Source organism: Chinchilla lanigera, unplaced genomic scaffold (genome assembly GCF_000276665.1).
Source record: "Chinchilla lanigera isolate Chin_1 unplaced genomic scaffold, ChiLan1.0 scaffold00029, whole genome shotgun sequence".
Classification (NCBI taxonomy): Eukaryota; Metazoa; Chordata; class Mammalia; order Rodentia; family Chinchillidae; genus Chinchilla; species Chinchilla lanigera.
This window is the reverse complement of record NW_004955430.1, coordinates 11,462,658-11,486,759: the sequence shown is the minus strand read 5'-3', so window position 1 is coordinate 11,486,759 and position 24,102 is coordinate 11,462,658. Positions and strand designations below refer to the sequence as shown.

Here is a 24,102-nt window from a genome sequence, read left to right as displayed (position 1 = left end):
TTATACTAGCGGCAACCTCAGACGTGTCTACCTTCCTTCCTGTGCTGACTATACCAGGAGGCTTCGTCTGGCGGTTGTCCTGTACTATCCAGGCTCGTGTAATGAAACTCCTTGAATTTCACAGAACAGTGAAATCATCTGGAGACATAGTTCTTAGAATGTGTCTCTATCATTATGCAATATGTGGCTGTACTGAAATTAAGCAGGGTTTTTTCTTTTTTTACAAATAACAGGAATGTGCAGAATTTCATCATGAATGTTAAGTGAGCAATCCAGACATGTTCATTAAAAAACACAGACCTACAAGGTCTTCTAAAGATATCCACAGTTACAAGTATAATCTTATGCCCTATACTCATTATAAATACAAGGATGTGTCTATGTGCCTACTGCCATAAGGACATTCTATATTCTTATGATTTGTAGATGGCATTTCTTTGCTAAAGAATATATTTATTTGCTAAAGAATATATCTGTTTGCTAAAGAATATATATTTATTTGCTAGAGAATATATTTATTTGCTAAAGAATATATTTGCCTTGAGATTCTATTGATGTCAGCAAAGATTGCTTTTTCTTAAAAGAAAGCATAGAGATTACCAATCTCTCAGTTGCTTATATTTCATTTACGATATCACCAGGCTGCACATACACTCTTTTTTTATTTTTCTTTATTTATTTTTTTGGTACCAGGGATTGAACTCAGGACCTTGCCCTTGCCAGGCAGGCGCTTGTGCCACTGAGCTATATTCCCTGGCCTGTACATGCACTCTTGCATTGTGGGTGTTGGTAGTTTTCCAAGGAGGACCTCAAACCTCTTAATTTTGATCAACGTGGATGTGGTCTGAGAGTGGCCAGCCCTTGGTAAGTGGTAAAGTGAGAAAGTTACTTAAGGTTTATTATTCAAGTCATGGTAGGAAGAAGGTAATGTTTACTGTACAATTGATTAAATGCAGAACAGCTATCTGGAGTTTTTGATAACTGCAAACGCACTTCAAAAACGCACTTTCAAAGCAGTGCAATGGATAAGGAATTCCCTTATTACTATGAGACAAAGGAAGACCCAGCAATAGTGTGTGCGAAAATTTGACAAGACTGTGAGCTGTGTTTGCAGACCTTGTTTTGACCTCAAGTAATGAGAAATATAAGATGGAAATGAGAACTTAAATTTAAAACTTAAGTTGAATTAACAAAACAGTTAAAAGCTCTAGAATACATATTACTTGCAGGTCACAGTGTTGACTTCTTGTCTCAACTTTTGAAGGAGGGGTAGGTTAATATAATGTGTTCAAATTCAAAAAGCAGTAAGAGAGACCACAGACACTTAGCTCTTGGTGGTGACTATTTGTGATTTAATACTGTAGTTCTGCTATCTGCAATGAAGACGCCTGCTCTCTGGCATGTCTCCTTGGTAGGCATTCCCAGGGCTGGTTTCTGCTCCTTAGTAATGTGTTCTCTCAATTTACACAGGCATCTATAATGCCACTACTTCATGAGGGACACTGCTTTACTACTTCCAGATGGCTCTTTAGTATCATGCAATTCTTTGAGACTTGACCTATGTATTTTATCTCATATTCAGGTTTTGAGAGACCAGTCTGAAAGGTGGACTTTGGCACAAAACTGAAAAAAGGAGAGAAATTGTTGGGGTTGACATCAAAACCCAGGCAGGAACACAGAAGAGGGAGTTGAGGTTTATGGTATTCATCTCAGGCTCCACAAGCCACTTCCAAAGATAACAGCACAAGATACGTTCCAGTATCATTTTTCTCTAAATATTTACTGCAAGAAGAAATTATCAGAAGCCACGGGGAGCATTTCATTTTCTATCTATATAGTTTATCATCATGTAACTAAAGTTTACTCTGTTGAAGGGAAAAGCAAATTCTATGTTGAGGATTTGCAAAACTCATAAACTAAAGCGTTTATTTGGATTATACTGATTACACGAAGAATTAATGGAGTTGATGTAAAAATGCAGTGATATACTCATTATGTCCACAAATTAGAAAATTAATCATACAATATCATTTTATAGGCTATTTAAAGCATGTTATTTACAATTACTGAATTATCTTTAAAATATATTATTTTTAAATTATACTGACTTCAGTACATCTTAGGTTAGACTACATTTTGAATCGTTAAAGCCTTCACATACATTTACACAATCATCTAGGTGGAGAAAGAGATGTTTCTCTACTTCTACCACAGTATTTCAAAATTTTATCGAGATTGCTTTCACTGGAAGAGAAAGTCATATAATTGTAAAAAAAAAAATGTGCACATTTGTAAAATTGTGCTGTTAGAAGGAAGTGAAGGAGTCATGTAATTTATAATATATACATTTTGCCTGCAAAATAATACAACTAACCTATCAAGATCTTAGGTGTACAGTACTTTTTAATTTTGAAGCTTATTTCTTTAGTACTGGTCAAGTTTTAACTGTTTAGCCTCTCCCCTGTGGATTACTGAAACACAAACTTTAACCCTAATGACTAATTAAAGTAGGTGCTTCTTAAAGTATTTTTGCAGCATTCCTTTGAAACCATCACCTGAATCAACAAAGAAGGACGAAATTGTCTGCCACACTGGGTAAGCCAGTGTACGCCTTTGAGGACCACGAGCACAGTAGCCTGCTGGCGGTATTTTTGCTTTTATGGCACTTCTTTCAAGCTCCACAGGCTCTCATGTGACCTTTATAATATTCTGTTGTGTTGCGAACACCTGTATCATCTCCTTCTGATTTAATAGACAGAATAAGAAATCAAGGAAGGCAGAAAGTAAGTACCTTTCCCAAGATGTACCTGGAAAAGTTAGAGCTAGGATTAAAGGTGTGGTGCTCCTGTCCTCAAGCCCTGCCAATGGCCCGAAGCATTCATTTGTCTTTGGTTGAAGCATGTCTGACTGCCCATTCCATAGAATTGTTCCAGGGAAGGGGCAAGACAGCGGACAGAGCAGTGGCCTTGAGTTACAACATTAAGAGCTGAATCCCAGAGCCGGTGCTTCTTTCAAGATTTTAAATAAGCTCGTTTTTTTTTTTCCCATCAGTAAAATGGAACTAATAAAAATATACCTAGTCCTTTCTAGATGGAAGAATTAAATAATATGAAGTGAAAGGAATTTTTAAATACATCCTACCATCTTGTGTAGTGAAACTCTGTATTATCTCTAATGTTTTATCGAAGAATTATTTTCTTATTCTCTTTAAAAAATATTAAAATTGTTTTTCATCTATGCAAATGTTATTACAGCCAGAATCCATCCAGATATTGTTTAGCCAGTAAACTATGCAGGTCATTTCCTTCCTGTCTTCTCTCCTTCTGCCATCTGTCTCATTTGACATTCTATACTGTTCTTGAAAAGGGATGGTAAAGAGGACCAAGTGCTTTCACACTTTGCTTCAGAAGTAAGATTTACCTGTACTTATCAGATTTATTGTATTGATTAGACACCCTTAATTACTATGTGTTACTTTAATGCTCCACCCTGATGTTTATATTTTTGAAATGGAGGGTAATTAAGCAGTTAGCTAAGCAGTGTGAGCTATGAGTTTTTAAAATCAGATTTTAAGTAATATTTTGTACTTTATTGGATATAAATTAAATATAAAGGGACAATAGGCTCAGCACATGAATTGTAAAGCTCATTGATACTTGCTTACAACATTTAAATGATTCTCGACTAAATGCTACTACTCAATTGAAAGTTGGAAGACTTTCTTCTTCCAAGAACTTGTCTACTGTGATGAAGGCTGACTTGGAGACTTAAAGGAAATGTGAACAGGAAACAGGGGAAGGATCCATAGATTAAGCTGTACGCACTCTTAGGTCTCTCTCTGGATTCTCAGGAAGTTAACCCGGCACTAGGGTACAGGTGCCCCTAGAAAACATGCACATGAAGTCAAAACAACAACATCACAAATCACCGTGTGACTCTCAGAAGTGATGTGTGGCCATGGCTTACGGTCTTTGGAGTATAACTAGATCTAAACATCTTGTTTTAGCTTCTAGAAAAGAATCACACTGAAGCAAAAGCAGGGTGCAGCCCTCCCATACCAACTCTCTACACCCTAGGTTTTTGTATCTTTATTTACTCACAACAGTCAGAGAGAAATGGATACTTCTCATGACTGATGCAAGGGCCATTTTAATCAAACAGTTGTACATAAGATTAGGTAGGTGCAAGGCTTACTCTGTAACAGTAAGATGCTCGAGACTCTCCTATGTCCTTCACTCCCAGATTTGCTGGCTCTTACTGTAGATCAAATCCAAAATAGCTCTAGCTGCTTGCCTTAACTCTTTCTAATGTCACTGGCAAATTAGACCAAGTATTCAGCCTGCCAGTCACAGTCACAAACTCCCCAGATATGTGATCAGAACTCGACACTGCAAATTAACTACACTAACGTCATTTGAAAACTTAACTTTATTATCTACATCTAAACAGTCATTGTTCTGGATTTCTCAATGAAGGTGAAGTCTCTGCACTGAAATTCAACCAAATGTTCTTATCCATGAAGTTGTGTGCCAAGCAAAATTCGTCAAGGAAACACGTTTCATAGGCACAGTTATTCCCTGTGGCTTTTGACAGATAAACATCAGTTTTCAGAAAGCAGCTTTGCTGTAATTCATTAAAAGCGCAACATTTTTGCAAAACTGTGTATTGTAAAGCACATAATCTAATGGTGCAACTGGGTTTTGTATGAAATATAACTTTGTAAAAAAGAATAATAACTGATTTGTTCATGGTCTCTCCGGGTAAAAGCATTAAGAAAAATGACATAAAGTACAAAATACGTGAAACTAACATTAAATTTGAGAAATTTTAACCAATAAAATATGAGTATGCATTATCTTTCTGCATTATCTTGCCTCAAGTGTAACTGGTATGTCCCCATTTGCGTGTCCGCAGTGCTATACTGTGCTGCATTTCAGTAATATTCTGATCTCTGCTGTGATAACCTTATGATTAAGCACTTTTATTACAGAAATGTCTCAGGACTGCTGGCCTTTCCCAGCTTGTTCTTTATAGGCAAGCACAAACCAAAGTGGAAAAAAAATCCAGGAAAGCCAATAAATGAGTAATCGGAGCCTATCTTTAGTGAATAAAACATTGCCACCAAGGAAAACTCTAGCATTCATAGTGTACACATACATCACCTACATTATTTATTTTCAGTTTGTTCTTTTCTCTTCTTTGCAGGTGCCCGGAGATGTGATAAAGGACGGCTCGGCTCCGTCTCCGGGCTGAATCAAAATGGGTCCCTGCTCTTGATCTTCCTTTGGCTTTGTCTAGGGGAAAATAAAACTCATTTAGATATCAATGCATTCATTGCATCAATTCATCTCAAGAATGCACGCTGTGACAGTTCACTTTCAAAAGTACATAGTATGCTCATGATTTAGGACACTTAAAATGATCTGCAGCCTGCTGGTGAGATTTTATTTAATTTTAGTCCTTTATAATTTACATTTTTTAAAAACTCAGTGTATGAACTCCATTAATATTTTTAAAAAAATAAAACAAACATGAGAATAGAGGAACTTTCAAATAGTTCAGAAAAGCTTTAAAGAGAAGTATTCACCTCCCTGATTTCACTCAAAACTTTTAAAAGAAAATTTCTATTACATATGTTATAGCCATATTTATAATTACTTTTCCCTACGTAAATAGAAGTTTAAAATAAAATCTGTGCACATATTACTTTATTCACATCAAACTAACTTGTAAATCACTCCAAATCTCCACATTGTTGTTCTATCCCATTGACTTTAAAGATAATGACAAACATTTAAAAGATATAACTAGCCTTAGCAGTTATATTGTTTCTCTATCATTAATATTTACTTTTATGCAGGATTTAAGAGAAACTTTTATGCAGGATTTAAGAAAAATCTATTTAGAAAATCCTACCATGAAAACTCTTGAAGGCATGGAGCTTTGCGTTTGTGAACTGAGAAACTATCAATGATGATTATGTTCATTGTGAAATTTTATATTGAGATTCCAAATTTAATTTCACCTATTTACAATTGAGGAAAGTGAATGGATATATCTGCTTCATCACAAATACCCACATTACAAAATATCATATGAATGCTGTCTAACATTTTGAGCTGTAGAATACGGCATCATAATCTGAAATTATATTCTAAAAATCATGGATATAAATGAGTATATTTACAATGCTTATTGTTCATTTCCTTTAATTTTCTAAGGTCAAATCATATGTTCTTGCCAACTTCAAAGTTAAATTTGTACTTACTTATAATAGCTCTTCGTATACTAATTTCCATTTATCAAATCACACATACTGCCAAAAATATCCCCAAGTTTCTAACTTTACTTTGTGCCTTATTATGTCTGAAAATTTGAAATTTTTATATTTCATACTTTTCAATCTATTTGTGGTGTTTAAACATTATGTCTTGCATAGGCAATTTTTTTCACATGAAAGTCATTTTTAAAATCTATGCAAGTTTCTTCTGATATCTTTATATCTTTACTTTAAATTTTGTGACATTTAAGTCTTTAATCCAATTGGACTACATTTTAGTAAAATGAGGTAAGAAATGAGCTATATCATTTTCTTTCCAAAGTCCTATTGTCTAAAAGAAATAATGAGTTTATATTAGATTAAGAAACATTTAGTCTTTATTTGGTTGATTCATCAACAATTTCATCCCAATAAATTATATTCATACTACAATGATTGAAAAATACTTGAAAAGTAAAATCTAATATTTGTCTAAGTTTCATTGTCAATTCTCTCTAGCATGAATTCTCTGATTTCTCTCATTTATAAAAACAATTTTACTTGATTCCTACTTTGGAGAAGTCATGTAACTACTATGATGGCTACCGTGTGTCAGGGTTGTGTTCTAGCTCTTCAGTATTTATTGCTCCAATTAATCCTCCAAATATATATGTGATAAGTATGACTACCCTTTATTTACACATGAGAAACCTGAAAGTCTAATAACATGTCCTACAGTCACAGTGATTGATGTAGTGGGTAGAGTCAGACGTGAATGAGATTGCTGTAAAATAGTTCCTAGTCCATCCACAAATCTCATAATGACTTCCATCCATGTTGGCAACTGCAGCATTTTGCAGAGTGTCACGCACATAATGGGTAGAACAGGCCCTGCTCATCTGAGTTTGGACTTCAGAGCTAGAGGACTTTAATGATCCTCCCATTCCTACACCACCTGAGATGCTCTAATGACCAACAAATAGGACATTTTATTCACTGCAAAATTTAATATGATGTTACACTTTTTCTTTAATTGTTCACTTTCTACTACACATGTTAAACTTTTAAAAATAAAATATGCTATGCTGCTATACATACAATTCACTAAAAGCATGTTCATGTGCAAAAAATAGTATCAGAAGGGACAGTTTCTTAAAACATTGAGAGTTCAACAAAGCTTCATTATATTGCTAAAAGTTCAAGTCATGTCTTTGTGTGTTAAATTTTTTGATTCATATAGAACTCTTGTAAATTACACTTGAAAATGTAACTTTTACTACAGTAAGGGCTAATTTTAAATGTGTTTAAATTTGAAAACAGAGAAAGTTGTAAGACAATGTCTATAGAAATATGTAAGGCCAGTAAGCTGCTTCTGCAGTATCAGTTGGTTTTGAAATGCCAAGTTGAATTACAAGGCTCACTACAAAATGGAGCAGATATTTATGACAGTCACTGAGACAATTTCCCTTTTAGTGAGGAACTCTAATTAATAGCTGAGATTTTTCCAAATCAAACAATAGCAATTTTATCATCTGAATAAAGGGCCCATCAGAAGGAAATGTTGAAGACACATATTTGTCTTGATCTTGGCTCTTAGTGGAAGAAAGAGGATCACTCAGAATTTGTAGTCACAGTTTTATTCTCATGTAAGATTGGGTTTGAGAATCATTTTACTTATGGGATCTAAAATCTCCAAAGCAGAGAAAGGAATTTAAAATGCTTCGGGATTGTGACTCCTGAATAAAATAAAAATCACAAATACCATGTAGAGCAACTCATTCTTTAAAAAAAGATATTAAAATATTATCTATTACAGTAATATGTGTGAATTGTATATATGCAGAAACACATCAATATACACAGTATATACTCATGTGTATTTGCATAGATTTGTATAATTAGAAATGAATCCAATATCCACTTGGTAGAGGCCTGGAATAGAATATTTTAATTCAATCATACTGCATTTATGTCAGACTTAAATCAAAGTGAATGAAATAGTTCCCGCCTATTTATATAGAAATATATCAACAACACATAGTTGAGACTGGAAGCAAAAAAAAAATTACCAAAAACATAGCAACACAAATACTCAGATGTATGCAAAATTAAGCAACATTTTAGAGAAATGTATGACTGTTTTAAAACTATGCCTAAGTGCATGACAGTAACTAGCTACAAAAGAATCTGAGAGATACAGTCTCTAGCCTGGATAGTGTGTGCTTTAATAAACTGTTAGTAAAATCTTACAACTTTAATTGAGTTTGGGGGATATTATGACTTATAGGAATATTTTATAATATACATTATGTATGTATGTGTAACTTTCATGTAAGACTATTTTGCAACTAAAAAGGTAAGATATTAGACTATTCAACAATGGTATCTGATAAAACTCTTTGCAGTGGTGGTGGTGAGGAGCACCAAATGATTGTGATGGATGATTTAGTGTTTAAATTTGAAGCATGAATATTGTTAGAAAATGCAGGGGTAGGACAGAAAAGGACATCCCTGGCAGAACAAAAGAAATGTGTAAGCACCTTAGGTAGAAAAGAGTTCAGCATCTTTCAAAAACCAAAAAGCTCTTGAAGAGTTAGGGCACAGAAAATGGGAGGAGAGATAAAGGGAAACTGAGGCAGGTAGAAGTCAACGGACCACGCAAAGCCTTCAAAGCTACATTAACATGCCTGCTCCTGATTCTACTGTAATGATGAAATATCAGTCAAGAAGCAGCTTTAGCTGTTCCTGTAAAGAGACCATGAATATGTGTTTATGATGGCTTGGATGAGGAAATACCTTTCTTTTTTTCACTCTCATTCTCTTTTTTCCTTCTCGCCCTTTCTGTTTGTGTGCATGTATATATTTTTCTGTCTCCCTTCTTTTCCTGGAACACAGCAGTGGTTAGCACACTACAATGGTGTTGCCATGCTTTGCAAGAAGCTTCTGTCTTCCAGCCCAAGACACCTCCCTGGGAGAGGGAAGGGGAAGCCGATGACAAGAAACTGCCTGTGTAGAAGGTGGAACCCTACTGGCCATGTCTGTCTACAACAGAGCACAGCAAATGTGGTCTCTAGCTAGGCTGCTCTATGCCCTGTGAAAGCAATGGCAAATTGAGGAGTCCTATGTGTAAACAAGTTCTGGATGGTAGTTAATAGTTTTTGCACTTGAACCCAGAGCAAGATTTTAAGTAATCCAGTGGCATAAAAAAATGTATGCTTTAAAATAACACATTTAATTGTAATATGAGATACCCAGGAGCCCATTTTAGCAGATCTGTGGAAACACGATGGCAATTTAGACTAGATGGTAGTAGACGTGAAACAAAGCTGGCATGCTTCAAATACTTTTAGAGAATGCAGTTGCCTGACTTTGTCTAGAACTCATTATGAAATTATCTACTAAGAGAGTTTCAAGAGCGATGAGACAGTCTATGCCTTCCAAAGTGTAACAGGCCAACTGTGAGGGCAAAAAAGAACATGAAAAGAAAAACCATGAAAGGGACAAAATGATGAATGTGTCAAAGAGTCTAAGAGAAGAGCATATTTCAAAGGAGAAAGGAAAGGGCAGTGGTTCTTCAGACTGCACTTTGTTGAGTGATTTTATCTAGTTAAGAGCAACACCCAATCCTGCTCTTATAAAAGGAAAGAAAGGGGAGATTGATTATATATGAAAGTGAAAACATGTAAGATTGACGAAAAGATTTAGAAACCTTCCTTCCTTCCTTCCTTCCTTCCTTCCTTCCTTTCTTCCTTCCTCCCTTCCTCCCTTCTTTCCTTCCTCCCTCCCTCCTTCTCCCTTTCTTCTTGTTTTCTATTTTCTTCCTCTTCTTCTCTTTCCCTTTTTGACTTTCCAAATGAAATCAAATGCTAAGGGTGAAAGATAATAAGCAGGAGCTGTTGACTTGGAGAGAGAAAGGAGTGCTTTGTAAGGCCAATAAGCAAGTAATAATTGTGTTGAGGAATTGTATCAGTTCCAAAGAGGCCACTAACAACAAATTTAACATAGTTCCCATGTACCTCCATGTTAGTTTTATTCTAATTTTTTTTAAGTCATCTGTATGAAAAATAGAGAGCACAGACACTTGATTCTTTTGAGTTTGTAGCTTCGCTAGATGAGTACAGAGAAAGTGGGAAGGTACAAGTGACTTCAGAATACATCCAAAATAGATTACTATGAACCATAAGAGAACTAAGGTAGAAAGAAACCAAGGACAGCAGTAGTGGACTAACAGGAAGAAGATGAAAATTTCATTCATCTGTAGGTTGTCACCAGGTCAAAAGTAATGAATCCATGTAATATAAGGGGAAAAGGTACCAGTCAGTAAGCAAGATCATTTAATAAACAATTTCAGTTTTTAAGTAATATCGAGTGACGTAAGGTTCCAGGAAAAAGTCAAATTATGTTTCTTGCTCAGCGAGTTAAGATTTCTCAATAAAACATCATGCATGAGCTCTATTCCTTGGCCCCTCTCATGATCTATGCTTTATTCTAGGAATTTGGTCTTGGTTTTCAATGAACCCTCATTTTATTAGACATTAGTTTTTTCTCACTTACTGAAAAGAAAACTAAAGGCCACAGAAATTGTGTACTTGCTAGAATTTAAACAAGTACAAAGTGAAGATGGTGGATATTTGAATTCTTAATGCTGTCACTAAGTTTTTTCTAATTTAGCAGAGTGAATTATAGGCCACTGAGCAGGGGACAGTTGGAGTGCGGGCTGAGGTAGTAGCAAGGGACCTACCTGGCCGTGGCAGATGCAGTGCTGGTAAGAAACTACTAAGGTTCCTGTGGAACAAAAGGAGAATTATTTAAGAACACGATGGAGAGCGAGGAGAAAACTCCGCCCATGCTCCAAGGCCACCTTACCCCAGCTGAAAGAATATCATTTTAAAATGGAAATGTTTCTAAGCCTACTTGGCATCCAAGTCCAATGACTGAAAAATTGTATTTGCACAGTCTTCCAGAGTCAGTGAATACCTTGAGAGGAGCAGTCATTTACCAAAATAGGTCTAAAAATTAATACAAGTCATACATAGATCTCTAACAGTGGAAGACATAGAGACTCTTGTTTCTATGGCTTACTGACCCTCAAAGCCCATTTCAAACACTTTTAAAGCTGAATGTTATCAAATTTTAAAGGATGTAATAAGTATTTTAACAGCTTCAGAGAATAGAAAAGGGTGAAAATTTCTGAATTTGCTATTTAAGTCTGTAAAATTCTGTTACCAAAACCAGACAGGTCTTACATAGAACACTTTCACTTATGAATAGAGATGCAAAGATATTAAATAAAACATGAGCAAACTGAACATAGAAGTCCATTGGAAAAAATGTACCATACTCACATAGGATTTATAAAAGGATAGGCTGAACTTATAAATCTTTAAGCAGATTTATAAAAAAAAAGTCCTCTCAGTAAATAGTGATTTTTATGTAACTTTCATTCCTTTAACAACACCAACTTCCCATTTTGCCAGCAACACAAAGCAATCGGCATTGACTAGATACAGAGTATCGGTAGCTAAGAGTATAATCATATTTAATGAGATGACAGTTTTGATAATTTATAAAAGACCAAAATGTTTAAAAAGCAGAAAATAGAGGTAATATAAACTTACTATGGAAAATTTGAGAAAACATAGAAAAATGTAAAATAAAGAATGCTTGACTGCCTTCAATATCAAATCCCACACATTTCCTCCCACATTTCCTCCCAAATTGCATTTACCCTTTGTAAACTGAACTGAAATTATATAGTCTATACACATTTGTTCTTTGAATATTAAAATACTTTTGCATTTTACAAAATCTAGAGATACAGAGGGTGTGAAACAAGAAATGAATATTTTATAATGCAATCTTTGAAAAAATAATCTACATTGTAGAGAATTTATATTTTGCTTTTGTTCTACACTTTCTTTTTTCCCCATCACTGACCTCCTACTATATAAAATAACCCTAAAAGTAATCAACAAAAGAACAATCACAGATCCTGCATATAAAAAACTCTTAAGGGGAAATATATATGTGGACAATACAATTGTGACCATACTGTTAGTTTTACCCAATCAAAATAAAATTTATGATTCAGTTCATTCAATATAAATTTAAATTATACATAAACTTTTTCAAGGTTGTATATGTGAAGCAGCCATTTTTCAGTAATTCGGCCCTATTTTTATGATGGGAAATGAAGAATGAGGCTCTTCCAGAGTTACAGCACATGCTACAGACACACTGCCCACAGGTTAGGGGAGTTAAGTCTACAGCTGCAGGAAGTGTGTCTGCTCAGAGCTCTCCTTTTATAGCCCTCAGTCCACTCTGGAATTGCCTTCAGCTGAAGACATTAACTGTGACAAAGATCGAATCCCCATTTTCACAACAGCCTGTGATCAATGGCCAGTCCATAGGGGATTAGAATGGGAGGTCTGCTGCTTGATTCAAAAATACCGAAAGTCACTTGGTTTTAGCCTGTGGTGACCTTGAGCCGGAGTCAGCAAGTACCTTTCTGTGCTTACACTTCAGCCTATGTTCTCTGCCCAGTATTCCCTGTCTTCCTTAACACAAGATTTGGCCTGGGAACACTCCGTGCCTCCGTGTTGCAGCTCACCCACGCTTTGCAGGACCCGTAAGCACAGCTGGTTGGGTTAGAGCTAGGCTTGGAGTGTTAAGCAGTGAGCTGATTAGTGAGAGTCATTATCTCAATTGTGGATGTGCCCAGGGGAAAATAAAAGTTACTGACACGCAGGAATGACAAGAACTGAAAGAGGAATATTGTAGGGAAAGGCAAACAGGCCTGATTTATTGTGAACTGGAGAGTCCTTCTGAATCAATTGATAAAGATTCAAATTACTTAAGAAAAAAACATGAATTTATGTCTTCTGCATTCTTAAACTTGCAATCTTGAATAGCCCAAGTGGAAATGATCATAAAATAATATTTTAAGAGAGGTATATGAATTGTGTATCCTATGATTTTCCATATCCTGAATTGTGTAACAGGCTGTTATGAATTTTATTACTCTTAGAGTACCAAAAAAGCCAACTAATCCTTGATTCTAGGATGAGCAGAAGCAGACGACATGAAACAAACTGGGTATAGGAAATATGGAGTTAATGTCTGCAGAAATTTAAAAACAATTATAAATCCAACTGCATTTGGTTAGCTTGTCTTACCATCACGTGCTGGCAATTCTAAATGAAAACTTCTGTTAATCTAGTAAAAAACAATCATTGAAATTAATATTAAATTTTTAATAATATAAGTAAGCTTGAAACTAATGCATTTGTCATACAAATTAAAACTGAGAAAATACATTATGAAACCACTCACCTGACAAAATATTTATGTCTAGAATATATGAAGAATTCTGAAAACTCAGCATTAAGAAACCAAACAACCAATTAGAAAATAAATGAAAGACATGAAGAGACAAGTCACTGAAGAGTAGTAGGAATGGCAAATAAGGGGCTGGGGATTTAGCTCAGCAGCACAGCGCCTGCCTGGCAAGCACAAGGTCATGAGTTTGAGTCCTGGTACTAGAAGAAAAACAAAAACAAAACAAAACAAAAAAAAAAAGAATGACAAATAATAACATGAAAAGATGATAAGAAACATCAGGGTCATAAAAATGGAGACTATGGTGAGATGTCAATATGTACCTACTAAATAGCTGTGATAAAAAAGTCAGAATATAAATAGCTAATGAGTATGCAGAATAATTGGATTTCTCATACATTTCTAATGTAAAGTGATAAAGTCACTCTAGAAAACAGTTTGGCAATTTTTTAAAGAAAATGATCCTAGTCATATGCTTACCATATAAGCCAGCAATTATATTCTTGGGTAATTATCCTGAGAAATAAAAACAGCCTCACAAAACCTTTCCAGCTGTTCACAACAGATTTCCAAAACTTGGAAATAACCAAAAAGACCTTCATTGTGTGGATGCTTAAAGAAGCTGGTATATCCATAACATGAAATGCAATGTAGGGGGGTGGGGCGTGGGGAGAGAACAAATTATATAGAAGGGAACTTGGATGGATCTCCAGGGTATTATGTTTAGTAAAGAACTAATATCAAAAGGTTGCATGCTATGTTATTCATTTATGTAATATTCTGTAATATTTTCTAAATGTTGGAGAACACATTTGTGGTAGTCAGAGGTTAGAGACAGATGAGAATGTGATTATAGGAGTGTGTGAAGAAGGAGATTTCTGTAGTGATGGGATAGCTGTGTACCCTTGATTATGTTGCTGGTTACACAGATGTACACATAGAAATGGATAAAACTGCACACATATATTGTTAGTGTGTATTTCTTGGTTTTGACATTGCACCATAGTCAAGTTTTAAATACTGGAAAAACTAAGTGAAGGGTATGGGGCCTCTCTGTACTGTCCTTGTAACTTCCTGAGAATCTGTAGTTATTTTACAATAGAGTTACAACTTATTTTCAGATTGTGTCCAGGTGTTAGTCTATTTTATTGATGTGGAGGGAAGTGTATTGTGGTCTTTATAATTGCAATCAGCACTTGAAAATTTAAGTGTCATCAAAGCCTGGAGCTGATTTTGTATGTTCAGTGATGCTAGACCATCCAATGAGTTTGTGTGAGTTTGAAAAAGGTTCTTCCCCAAAAGCATGTTACTTCACCTACTGTAAAGTGATTACAATGAATTGATCTAGTTAAAAAATACTCATTTGTCATAAAATTTGTCATAAAAGATATGCATTTAGATGTCTATAAGGCAAATGTGTGTATTTTTATATTTATTTCTCATACATTTTATGAGATACATGTGGCTCATTACTGTATTACTAATATTTAAAATGGGTATTTTAAATTTTTTAAAGGAATGAAAACTGAGAAAAATACTTCCTTGTTATGTATTTTGTACGGCACTGGGCATTTGGATGTCTGGATTATTGGGAGTTCAGGTAGATGCATTGTTTATTAACCAATCATTGTCACCATCGTTATTTTCAACTCTGGCTTTTAACGTCTATTTTTAAGAGAAATTGTCAAGACTACTGTGCATAAGGATAAACTTTATATTTTACACATTCATATATGTTTATATAGCCTCTTGTGTAATTATTTTTAGTTTACTTATTTTATTGACATTTTAAGGTAAATATTTTGAGTAAAATAGATCTACACAAAAAATAGACAAATCAAAATTACCCAGCTTCATTTTTCGTTGGTATTGGTCTTGAGTATTTAAATCAGGGGAAGATAATGAAGAAAGTTTGGAATGTTTTTAGCTTATTTTCTGGGACCTGGGCTGTTCCATTTGCTCTATAGTGAGAAATTCCTCATTCCTCTTACATACAAGTTTAACGATGAGACTGAAATTTTGTTTTGTATTACTTTTCCTTATTATCAAATATATTAAAAAGACAATGTAGGCCACAATGAATTTAAATTAGAAATACTTATTATGATTTCCAAGTTATACTTCTTATATTACTGGGATTCTGGCTTACGTGATTTTGACCATAGTATGAAATAGCTACATGTCCTTTCCCTCTCCCAAAATGCAGTGTCCTTCTTTTTTGGTACTGGGAATCAAACTCAGGATTTGATTGTGCTTGCCAGGCAGCTGCTGTGTTGCTGAGCTACATCCCCAGCAAATACAGTTTCTAAAGTAGAATATATAACTTCCGAGACATTTCCTATTAACAGAAAATTAATCTCTAGTATGAGACATACATGTCCCAGCTGTCCTCCATCTCTAACATTGGTTAGCATCTTAGCCTCACATCCTGTGTATGTTGATTATATAGTAGATAGTCTTACTTTATCCCTTGTATCAATTCTTGCATTTCACTGGAGGTTTACTGTGCTCAAGTTATCAGCCTGACCTGTACCAAATTTATTTATTTATGACCTTGGAACAACAAAATATCATCTAAAAATCTGCAACTCTGAAACAGTTTGAGACCTCTTTCAAACCTTACAACCTAGTACCTATTTGTGTAAATTTTATTTCAGAAAATTATAAATTTATATAAAAGGAAAAATGGTCTACTATTATCCTAAATTTTATGGTTCATCTTGACTACATTACAATTCCAATTAGTTCAAGCGCTTATTTAAATGCTACTGGAAAGGTATTTTCCACATACAGTTAATATGTATAAACAGTTGACTTTCAGTAGATTATCATTGACTTTCAGTAGATTATCACTTATAATGTGAGTAGCCTCAAATAAGTAGCTAAGTGAAAGTTTCCTGAAGAACAAATTCTACTTGAAATAGAAGCACTGGCTTCCACCTGAGAGACTCCACCTATAGGTTGGGCCAACAAATATCAGACTTGCCACCCCATACAATTACAAATGCCAATTCCCGGGAGTAAATTCTTGTGCACACATTATCTATACCTCTATAGCTCTAACAAGGTATCTAGCTATGGCTCTGTCTATATGTGCATATGTGTCTGTGTATTTACTATCCATCTATGTACCTGCAACTGTTGATGTGAAGAACCTTGACTTGATAGCCCATCACCCAGCTTAAGCAGATATGAATACATGGACAGTCTTATTTATTTCCACTCACCTTCTCCAGGAATGAACTCATCATCATAATTATCTATTCTTCTATCTATCTGTCTATATATCTATCATCTAGCTATCGAATCTATGTATACATAGGTGTACATATATCTAAGAAAACATTGAAAAACACAATCATGGTATCTCTCACATTAGGATATAATACTTCTGTAATATTATCAAATATTCAGCTGCTGAGCAGCAGTGGTTTGTGTCTGGAGTTTTAGGTTCCCAGGGTTAGAGGTGGTATCACAGGAATGGAAATACAGGAATGACATATAAAGCCACCAGCTAAATGCTCTAGGTCAAGAGTAGCGCCACCTTGTATCTATTTTACAAAGTGGATTCTGTATGAAGTTTTATTTAATGAAAGAGTTCCATCATGAAAAAAATTAGAAATTACCAAATAAGTAAAGAATAGTGCTACACAAAAGAGTAACACTAGTTCTAACAATGTCAAACTCAAAAAAGTACACTTGTTAGAGAAGTAGTTTGGATGTTGTAGTAGGTATTTTAGCCTTACAGAAGCTCTGGTGTGAAGGGCAGATTATGACAGCATTTAAAAACCTTGCTGCTAATAACTTGGTACAGAGATATAGAAAAGTGAGATACCAACTGATGTTGTAGTACTTTAGTCATATTTTTAATCTATGTAATTGTTTTAGTAACATTAATTGTCCTGTAAGACGAATTTATGCAAATGACTCAGAGGGGGAAGTTTGGAAGGCGTCTTTATGCAAGATTTGGATAAAAAAAAGAAAAGAAGAATTGCTTTAGAATTACAAAGGGGGACTTCCCTGACTTTTCTTTTGAATAAAAGACCTTTTATTGAGTTAAAGAATCAGAAAAAAACGCTAGGTATATTACAAAAGCCGGTCACACTCCCTTGAGAATGAGAAGTGGAAGTGACTACAATTTTAAAAAGTCAGTGATGCAAGCTGAACAGCAGCAGAAAATAAGAAAGGGACCAAGACAAACTAATATTAAACACTCAGAATTTTAAAAGACTAATGCTCATAACATATTCCAGATAGGAATAGATTCAGAGTGTGAAGACCAAGTTTTATTTAAATAGTCACCCAAAGCAATGAAATTCTTTGGCATAACTTTAAAATATATCTAATTAAAACAACTCAAGAATTATTTACTTCCATATTTAATTTATATTTACTTCCATTTAAATTTATACTTACCCAGTTTTAAATGTTAATTGTTACAGCTACAGAACAGATGCACTGATATCATTATAATTTCTCTTCTATTTTTTGTTTTATTTAAAAAATTTTAAAACAGGGGGCTGGGGATTTAGCTCAGCGGCACAGCACCTGCCTGGCAAGTGCAAGGTCATGAGTTCAGTTTCCGGAAAACAAAACAAAACAAAACAAAATTTAGAACATACTAAAAGATATCAAAGTTTATGGCAGTAAATCAATGTAGGTATAACCCTCAGTAATTTTGGATTTTAAAAATGATTTCCTATTTACAATTAAAATGTATAAATTTTACAATGAGAAAAAAAGAAGAAAAAAAAAACACCCAACTTTTAACAAGCAAAGAGGCCAATGGGATTCTAAGATGTTTTATTTTTTATGAAATCTGTGTTTTGTAGTAATAGTGGCAGAAAACAGTCAAAACATTGTATGAGTGATGTGGATTTCTTGAATTTATGAGAGTGTCTCTCAGAGAAAAAAACTGAAATAACTGTACCAAAGTTAAGATAATTTTTTTAATGATCATGAATAATTTAATGAGAGTTGTTGCATGCATTCACATAAACAAGCAATTGCTAGGGCTGGGGATTTAGCTCAGCGGCAAAAGCGCTTGCCTGGCAAGCGCGAGGTCGTGAAGTTCGATTCCTGGTACCGGAGAAAAACCAAAAAAAAAAAAAAAAAAAAAACTAACAAGCAATTACTAAAACTCAGAAGATGTCATAACACTTGCCCACAAAGGAAGCAACCCACACTGCTTTTCCATAGGACTGTACATTTCTGCTATTCACTCCATTTTTCTCAGTTCTGTTGAGTGTTACCATTGTGTAGAAAATACTTGATGAAATGTGAATATATATATCACCACACTCAGCCTCATGACCCTCATTACAGTAATAGAGTTTTGCACTAGGGCTGGAGCCCTGCTGACCTATGTTGTATTTACCAATGACACCGCTCCAAACTGGAGCTCTGAAGTTCAGTTTTCCAGAGCTGCTGAACCTTGCATACATCAAAGGTAACTCAAAAATGATGGACTTCATTCAGATAGACCATTAAAACTCTAGAGCTATTAATATTTTATGATGGTTATTTTGCCTATTGACGCTCAGTGTCAGTATTTTCTATAGATCTTTAGCATAGGCTTCAGCATATAAGTAGTTAAATTAAATCTAAATTTTAGGACAAATGTGATGTTGATTGTTGGTTAAGAACAACTTGAAAAAGCCCAATATAAGGAAACAGGTCTGTTGTCTTTTGTCAGAAATTTACTAGTTAAATACATGTGTAAAAAATTTAACATAGTTACAAAATGGAGAGCATATATATTTTAAGTACTAATAATTGAATGCATATTTTCCTCACTAAATAATCTGATATGGTAGTTGTGAGTATGAACTTTCACAAGTATAATAATTCTAAGCCTGAGCATTTAATCATATTTAAATTAGACTTGGTTTTGTCATGACAGAAGACCTACCTTAGAGTCTAAACTCTCCTAAAAGTCAACGTGCCGCTATTACACTTACCAACAAGTGATAACCAGAAACTTGGACTATGAGGAAATCTCTAACAAAATTCCCTACAATATTAGAAAACAAAACTATTAATTTCAATTTTTTAAAAAAGTGTTATATGATATCATAAAACATCACCTCCTTTCAATGAATTATCACTTGGCATGAGCAACTGGAGATTTCTGTCCTTCCTGGAAGGGTTGTGGGGACTGCCATTTTGAACTGTACCCTTCTCTAGAGAATGTGGCATTTTAAAAAAGAACAGGAAAAAAAAAAACATTTGAGGGAATTTGGGCACATCACAATATATAATTATGCTTTGTCTGCAGGAGCATTTCCCCACTGAACAAGTTATGAAGAAATGACAGAGTTTTTCTTGGTAAAAGTTGCCTACGAAATACTGTCCACGGATGACACCTTTAAGCCGGTACTAGATAATACAAGACAAAACCTAACATTACCCTATTAATGGTTAAGATTGAAAAGGATTGTTTGTTTTTCCTATTTCCTACTTTAACCTCTAAATATTATTCTGAATCTCACAACACACAAGAATGACACTAATCTCAGGACAATTCTGATGCTCCCAAAATTAAATTAACATTAATTAAATGGAAATGTCAAAATAAATGACTTTCACAACAGTTTCACAAAAAGGTTGTTGAGAATTCATGAAGTCTTGTTATGACTCAATCAGGTACAAGGAATTCTCTGGGAGCACCAAGGTAACACGAACAGGTTAACTTTCTGAAGTTCATAGCTTACTTGAAGATACAAGCACTAAGTGGATGTGTTTAGCGGAATGCAAGGAATAAGCTTAAAAGGGAGAGTAACAACAGCAACAAAATTTCTATGGAGATACTGGCTTCTCATCTGAGCTGAAAAAAGATAACTCGGCCCAAACTCAGAGAAGAAAGAGCATCTTACAGAGCTTGAACCGAAATATCTTAACATACTAAATGGTTTTGGGGAGGTGTTATATATATTGCAGGTAACGAATCCAGTGTGTGGTCAAGGCTAGGGAAGATAAATATTAAGTTAAATTTGTTAAGAATCTTGCATAATATGCTCAAGAATTTAATTTTAACTCTTAAAAGAAATATTAGGGAAATCTAGAAGGGGAAGCTAATATCTGGATTTTACTTTTGGATTTAGACAGAAATATGTGTTAAAGAAGGATTTTAGAGGTAGAAAGAATAACCAACAGGTTCATTTAGCTATACAAACCTCAGTGAATTGGTATGACCTGTCCTTTAGCTTTTCAATCTCTTAGGACACAGTTCTGACAATAATAATCAAGGACATACATAAGCAAATTACCTAGCAGCACACACTAAAGACAAAAAAGTTCCCTGAACATACTAACTATAGCAAGTATTAAAATACGACAGACACAGATTCTCAAATTCCCCATTTCATTTTAATGCTTAGCCACATATTGGTTAGGAATTTCTTTTATGTAAATTCTAATCACACAGAATAATGTATGAATCAAGAAAGATAATGTGTTTTCTCCAAATTTTGTCTTTTCAAAAATTACAATCACTCAATTGTCCCTAATCAGAGCTATTACTTTCTATTTCTATTTTTTTTCCACAGAATTTATCAAGGCATTGAGTAAATCTAGAATGCTTCATGGGTGATGTGGTCCTAAAAGCAAATTTTTAATGCCCCTTTTGTTACTCAGGGGAAGAATTCAATTCAACATTCTGTCACTAAAAAGTTGCCAAAGGTTTAGTTCTGAAGTGAGTGAGATCTGCAGTGAATACTTGGAGAGACAGATGGTTTAAAGCACCCACTCCCTAAAAAAAGAATCATCATGGAGTACAAAACTGATGGAAAGAACTGAGGAACATGCAGGATTAAGACATAAGGTTGGAAATAGTATTAAGTACTGGAAGCCTTAGACAATGTGTCCATAAGACAAAGGGCACCATGTGGATCTAATAGTAGGTGGATTAATTGGCCAGATGACACTATTAACCAGGGTTGAGGGGCAGCAATAACATGGGAAACACAAGCGTTAAGAGTGCTGGCACCTCAAGAGAACAGTAATTGTTAAAATGGTCAATAAACCCTGAAGCATTTTTGGACATTATCAGTAGGCTTTGGAAAAATATATGTGATTGTTATAGGCAGTGCCTAGAAAGTAAAAAAAAAAAAAAAAACCTAAAAAACTATTTCTTCTAGGAAAAGGTAATGGGTTAGAAAAATCAGAGAGGAGTAGAAGCATGGGAAATAAAAGAAGTAATGTTTATTAAGTGTCTATTAAGTTTCAGTGAATCACAAGGCATAAATAATAACAAAATAAATTTCATCTCAGGTCCCCGCCCCCATGTAGTTAACAAATGAACAGACTGGAGTAAGAGACTGATGTTCCTTGCTCAGCATCATGCGCCTAGGAACAAGTATCTCCAGGCTGCATTTGGATGTATGCTGCTAAAAATCTGCCTTTTCACTAAATATACTGCATGACAGACAATGCTGACTTCCACTCACCCTTCTTCCCCACAAAATTAGTGATTCCACCGACCTTGAGAAGAAAGACGGGTTTGGGGGAGAAAGGAAAGACAAAGGATGAAAGTAGAAAGTTGGGTGAAATGTTAGGTGGTAAGTATGGCTACCAATTAATCCTCACATTTGTACTCATACTCGTCTTCTTCCTATGACTAGGAAGACATTGTTTTCTCTCTTCTTGAGTATGGGCTGGTCTGGTGACTTTCTTTGACTATTAAAAAATGACAAAGCAAGACACAGAACCAGCCCATATGCCCATCAACAGATGATTGAATAAAGAAAATGTGGTAGAGATATATACTGGAGTACTATTCAGCCATCATGGAAAAACAAAATTATGTTATTTGTGGGGGAACGGGTAGAACAGATCTCTATATTGAGTGAAATAAGCCAGATTGACAAAAACAAGATTCACACATTCTCCCTAATATGTTGAAACTGTAAAAGATGATATGAAAGTAGGTAAAAAGAAAACTATTATTAGAAAAGAAAAGGGAATAATAGGGAGGAGAAAAGTAAGCGAGAATAATGGGAGACAGATCTAATCAAACTACACTATACTCATTGAAATACAATATTTTATAAAATTAATAGGTACTAATTAAAATATTTTTTATAAAGGAAAATGGCAGTAGGAATGCTGTGTGATTTCTGAACATATATAGTTTTATGTATGCTCTCAGGATCCAACTACTGTGTAAAGCAGCAAACTTCAAATGAATAATGATTGAGATGTCTACACATCTTAGACAAACCTCATCCATTCCACCTTCTCAGTTAAAGCACGAGGTACTTACACAATGTCTCTTAGGATGTTTAGCCCCAGCCATATTCCAACTGGATGGCAGCTACACAAATAACTCTAGCTTACATGATTTGAAAAGGACCACAAAGTCTGACAATAAAATTATGGGAAATAATACACTTTTACTCTTTATAATTTGGGGAAAATTTGGTATGCAGCAAAGACTAAATAATATAACTAGTTAGGAAATCCTGAAGCAGGGAGAACAAATCATTACGAAAATACACACAGAGGGGTAGAGTAATATCACCTTAGTTTCTATTTTCATTCAAACCCATCAGTCTATATCTGACATCAAGAACACCACTATTAAAATACAAATATTCTCTGGAAGAAATAGTTACTTGCTTACCAAGGATGATCTGACAATCAACAGGATGCCAACATATGACAGAGGATATAGAGAAAGATGCTGCTTAAGCCTGACTCAGAAAAGGGAGTAAGAAAATTACCAGACTGTGATATTCCAAAGCTGTGTCTCCTCCCATGTTTTTACCGCCATCACCATCACCTCCACTATTACATTAGCCATCATCACTTACTATGATTGACTTACAGCTAGCTACATTATGTGAACACCATCCTAGATAATATATAGAGTTTTTCTCTATTTCCTTATTAATTGGTCTGCTTTAAAGATAACGCCACCATCAGTAGATTTAAATAGCATGACTGAATCCTCACAGTTTACAAGAGTCAGCATGACAGTTTAACTCTGTTCAATTCCAGCATCTTTGCCCTTTGTTTATAGTGCAGCATTTTGTAATTCACATGCCCCTCTTTTTTGAGGCCTGCTAGTCAATTAAAAAATTGGTAATTTTGGCCCTTCCATTGAGGAGTGGATAAAACAGATGCGGTATTTTTATACAATGGAGTATTACTCAGCTATAAAAAAGATAAACTTAAGGATTTTGTAGGTAAATGTATGCAACCAGAGACCATACTCATAAGTGAAATAAATTAGACCCACATGTGTAAACATCATATCATCTTCCTGGTGCAGGAACCTGAAAGAGTAAGTAAAACTCAAAACATGCAATTAGATGATATGAAAGGAAAAGAAATTGCTCAATGGAAGGATCTACTGGGATGAGGGAAAGAAGAAAAAAGAAAGAAGGAAGGCAAAAAAATTATATATATGTCTATAAAAGAATAGTTGCAATAACTGTACTGCTGATGTCTGATGGTATATTGAAAGGAACAGTTGATGCTTAAAATATTTTATATTCTGACCA

General features: G+C 34.6%; 1 protein-coding gene across 1 annotated transcript in view; it reads right to left on the bottom strand.

Moving 5' to 3' along the window:
- The window catches only part of Kcnh8 (potassium channel, voltage gated eag related subfamily H, member 8), a 355,986-nt gene that overhangs the window by 168,076 nt on the left and 163,808 nt on the right, over window positions 1–24,102 (bottom strand). Inside the window, exon 4 of the mRNA XM_005387459.2 lies at window positions 5,167–5,294. Within this exon, the coding sequence (XP_005387516.1) occupies window positions 5,167–5,294 (128 nt within the window). The remainder of the gene's footprint in view (window positions 1–5,166; window positions 5,295–24,102) is intronic.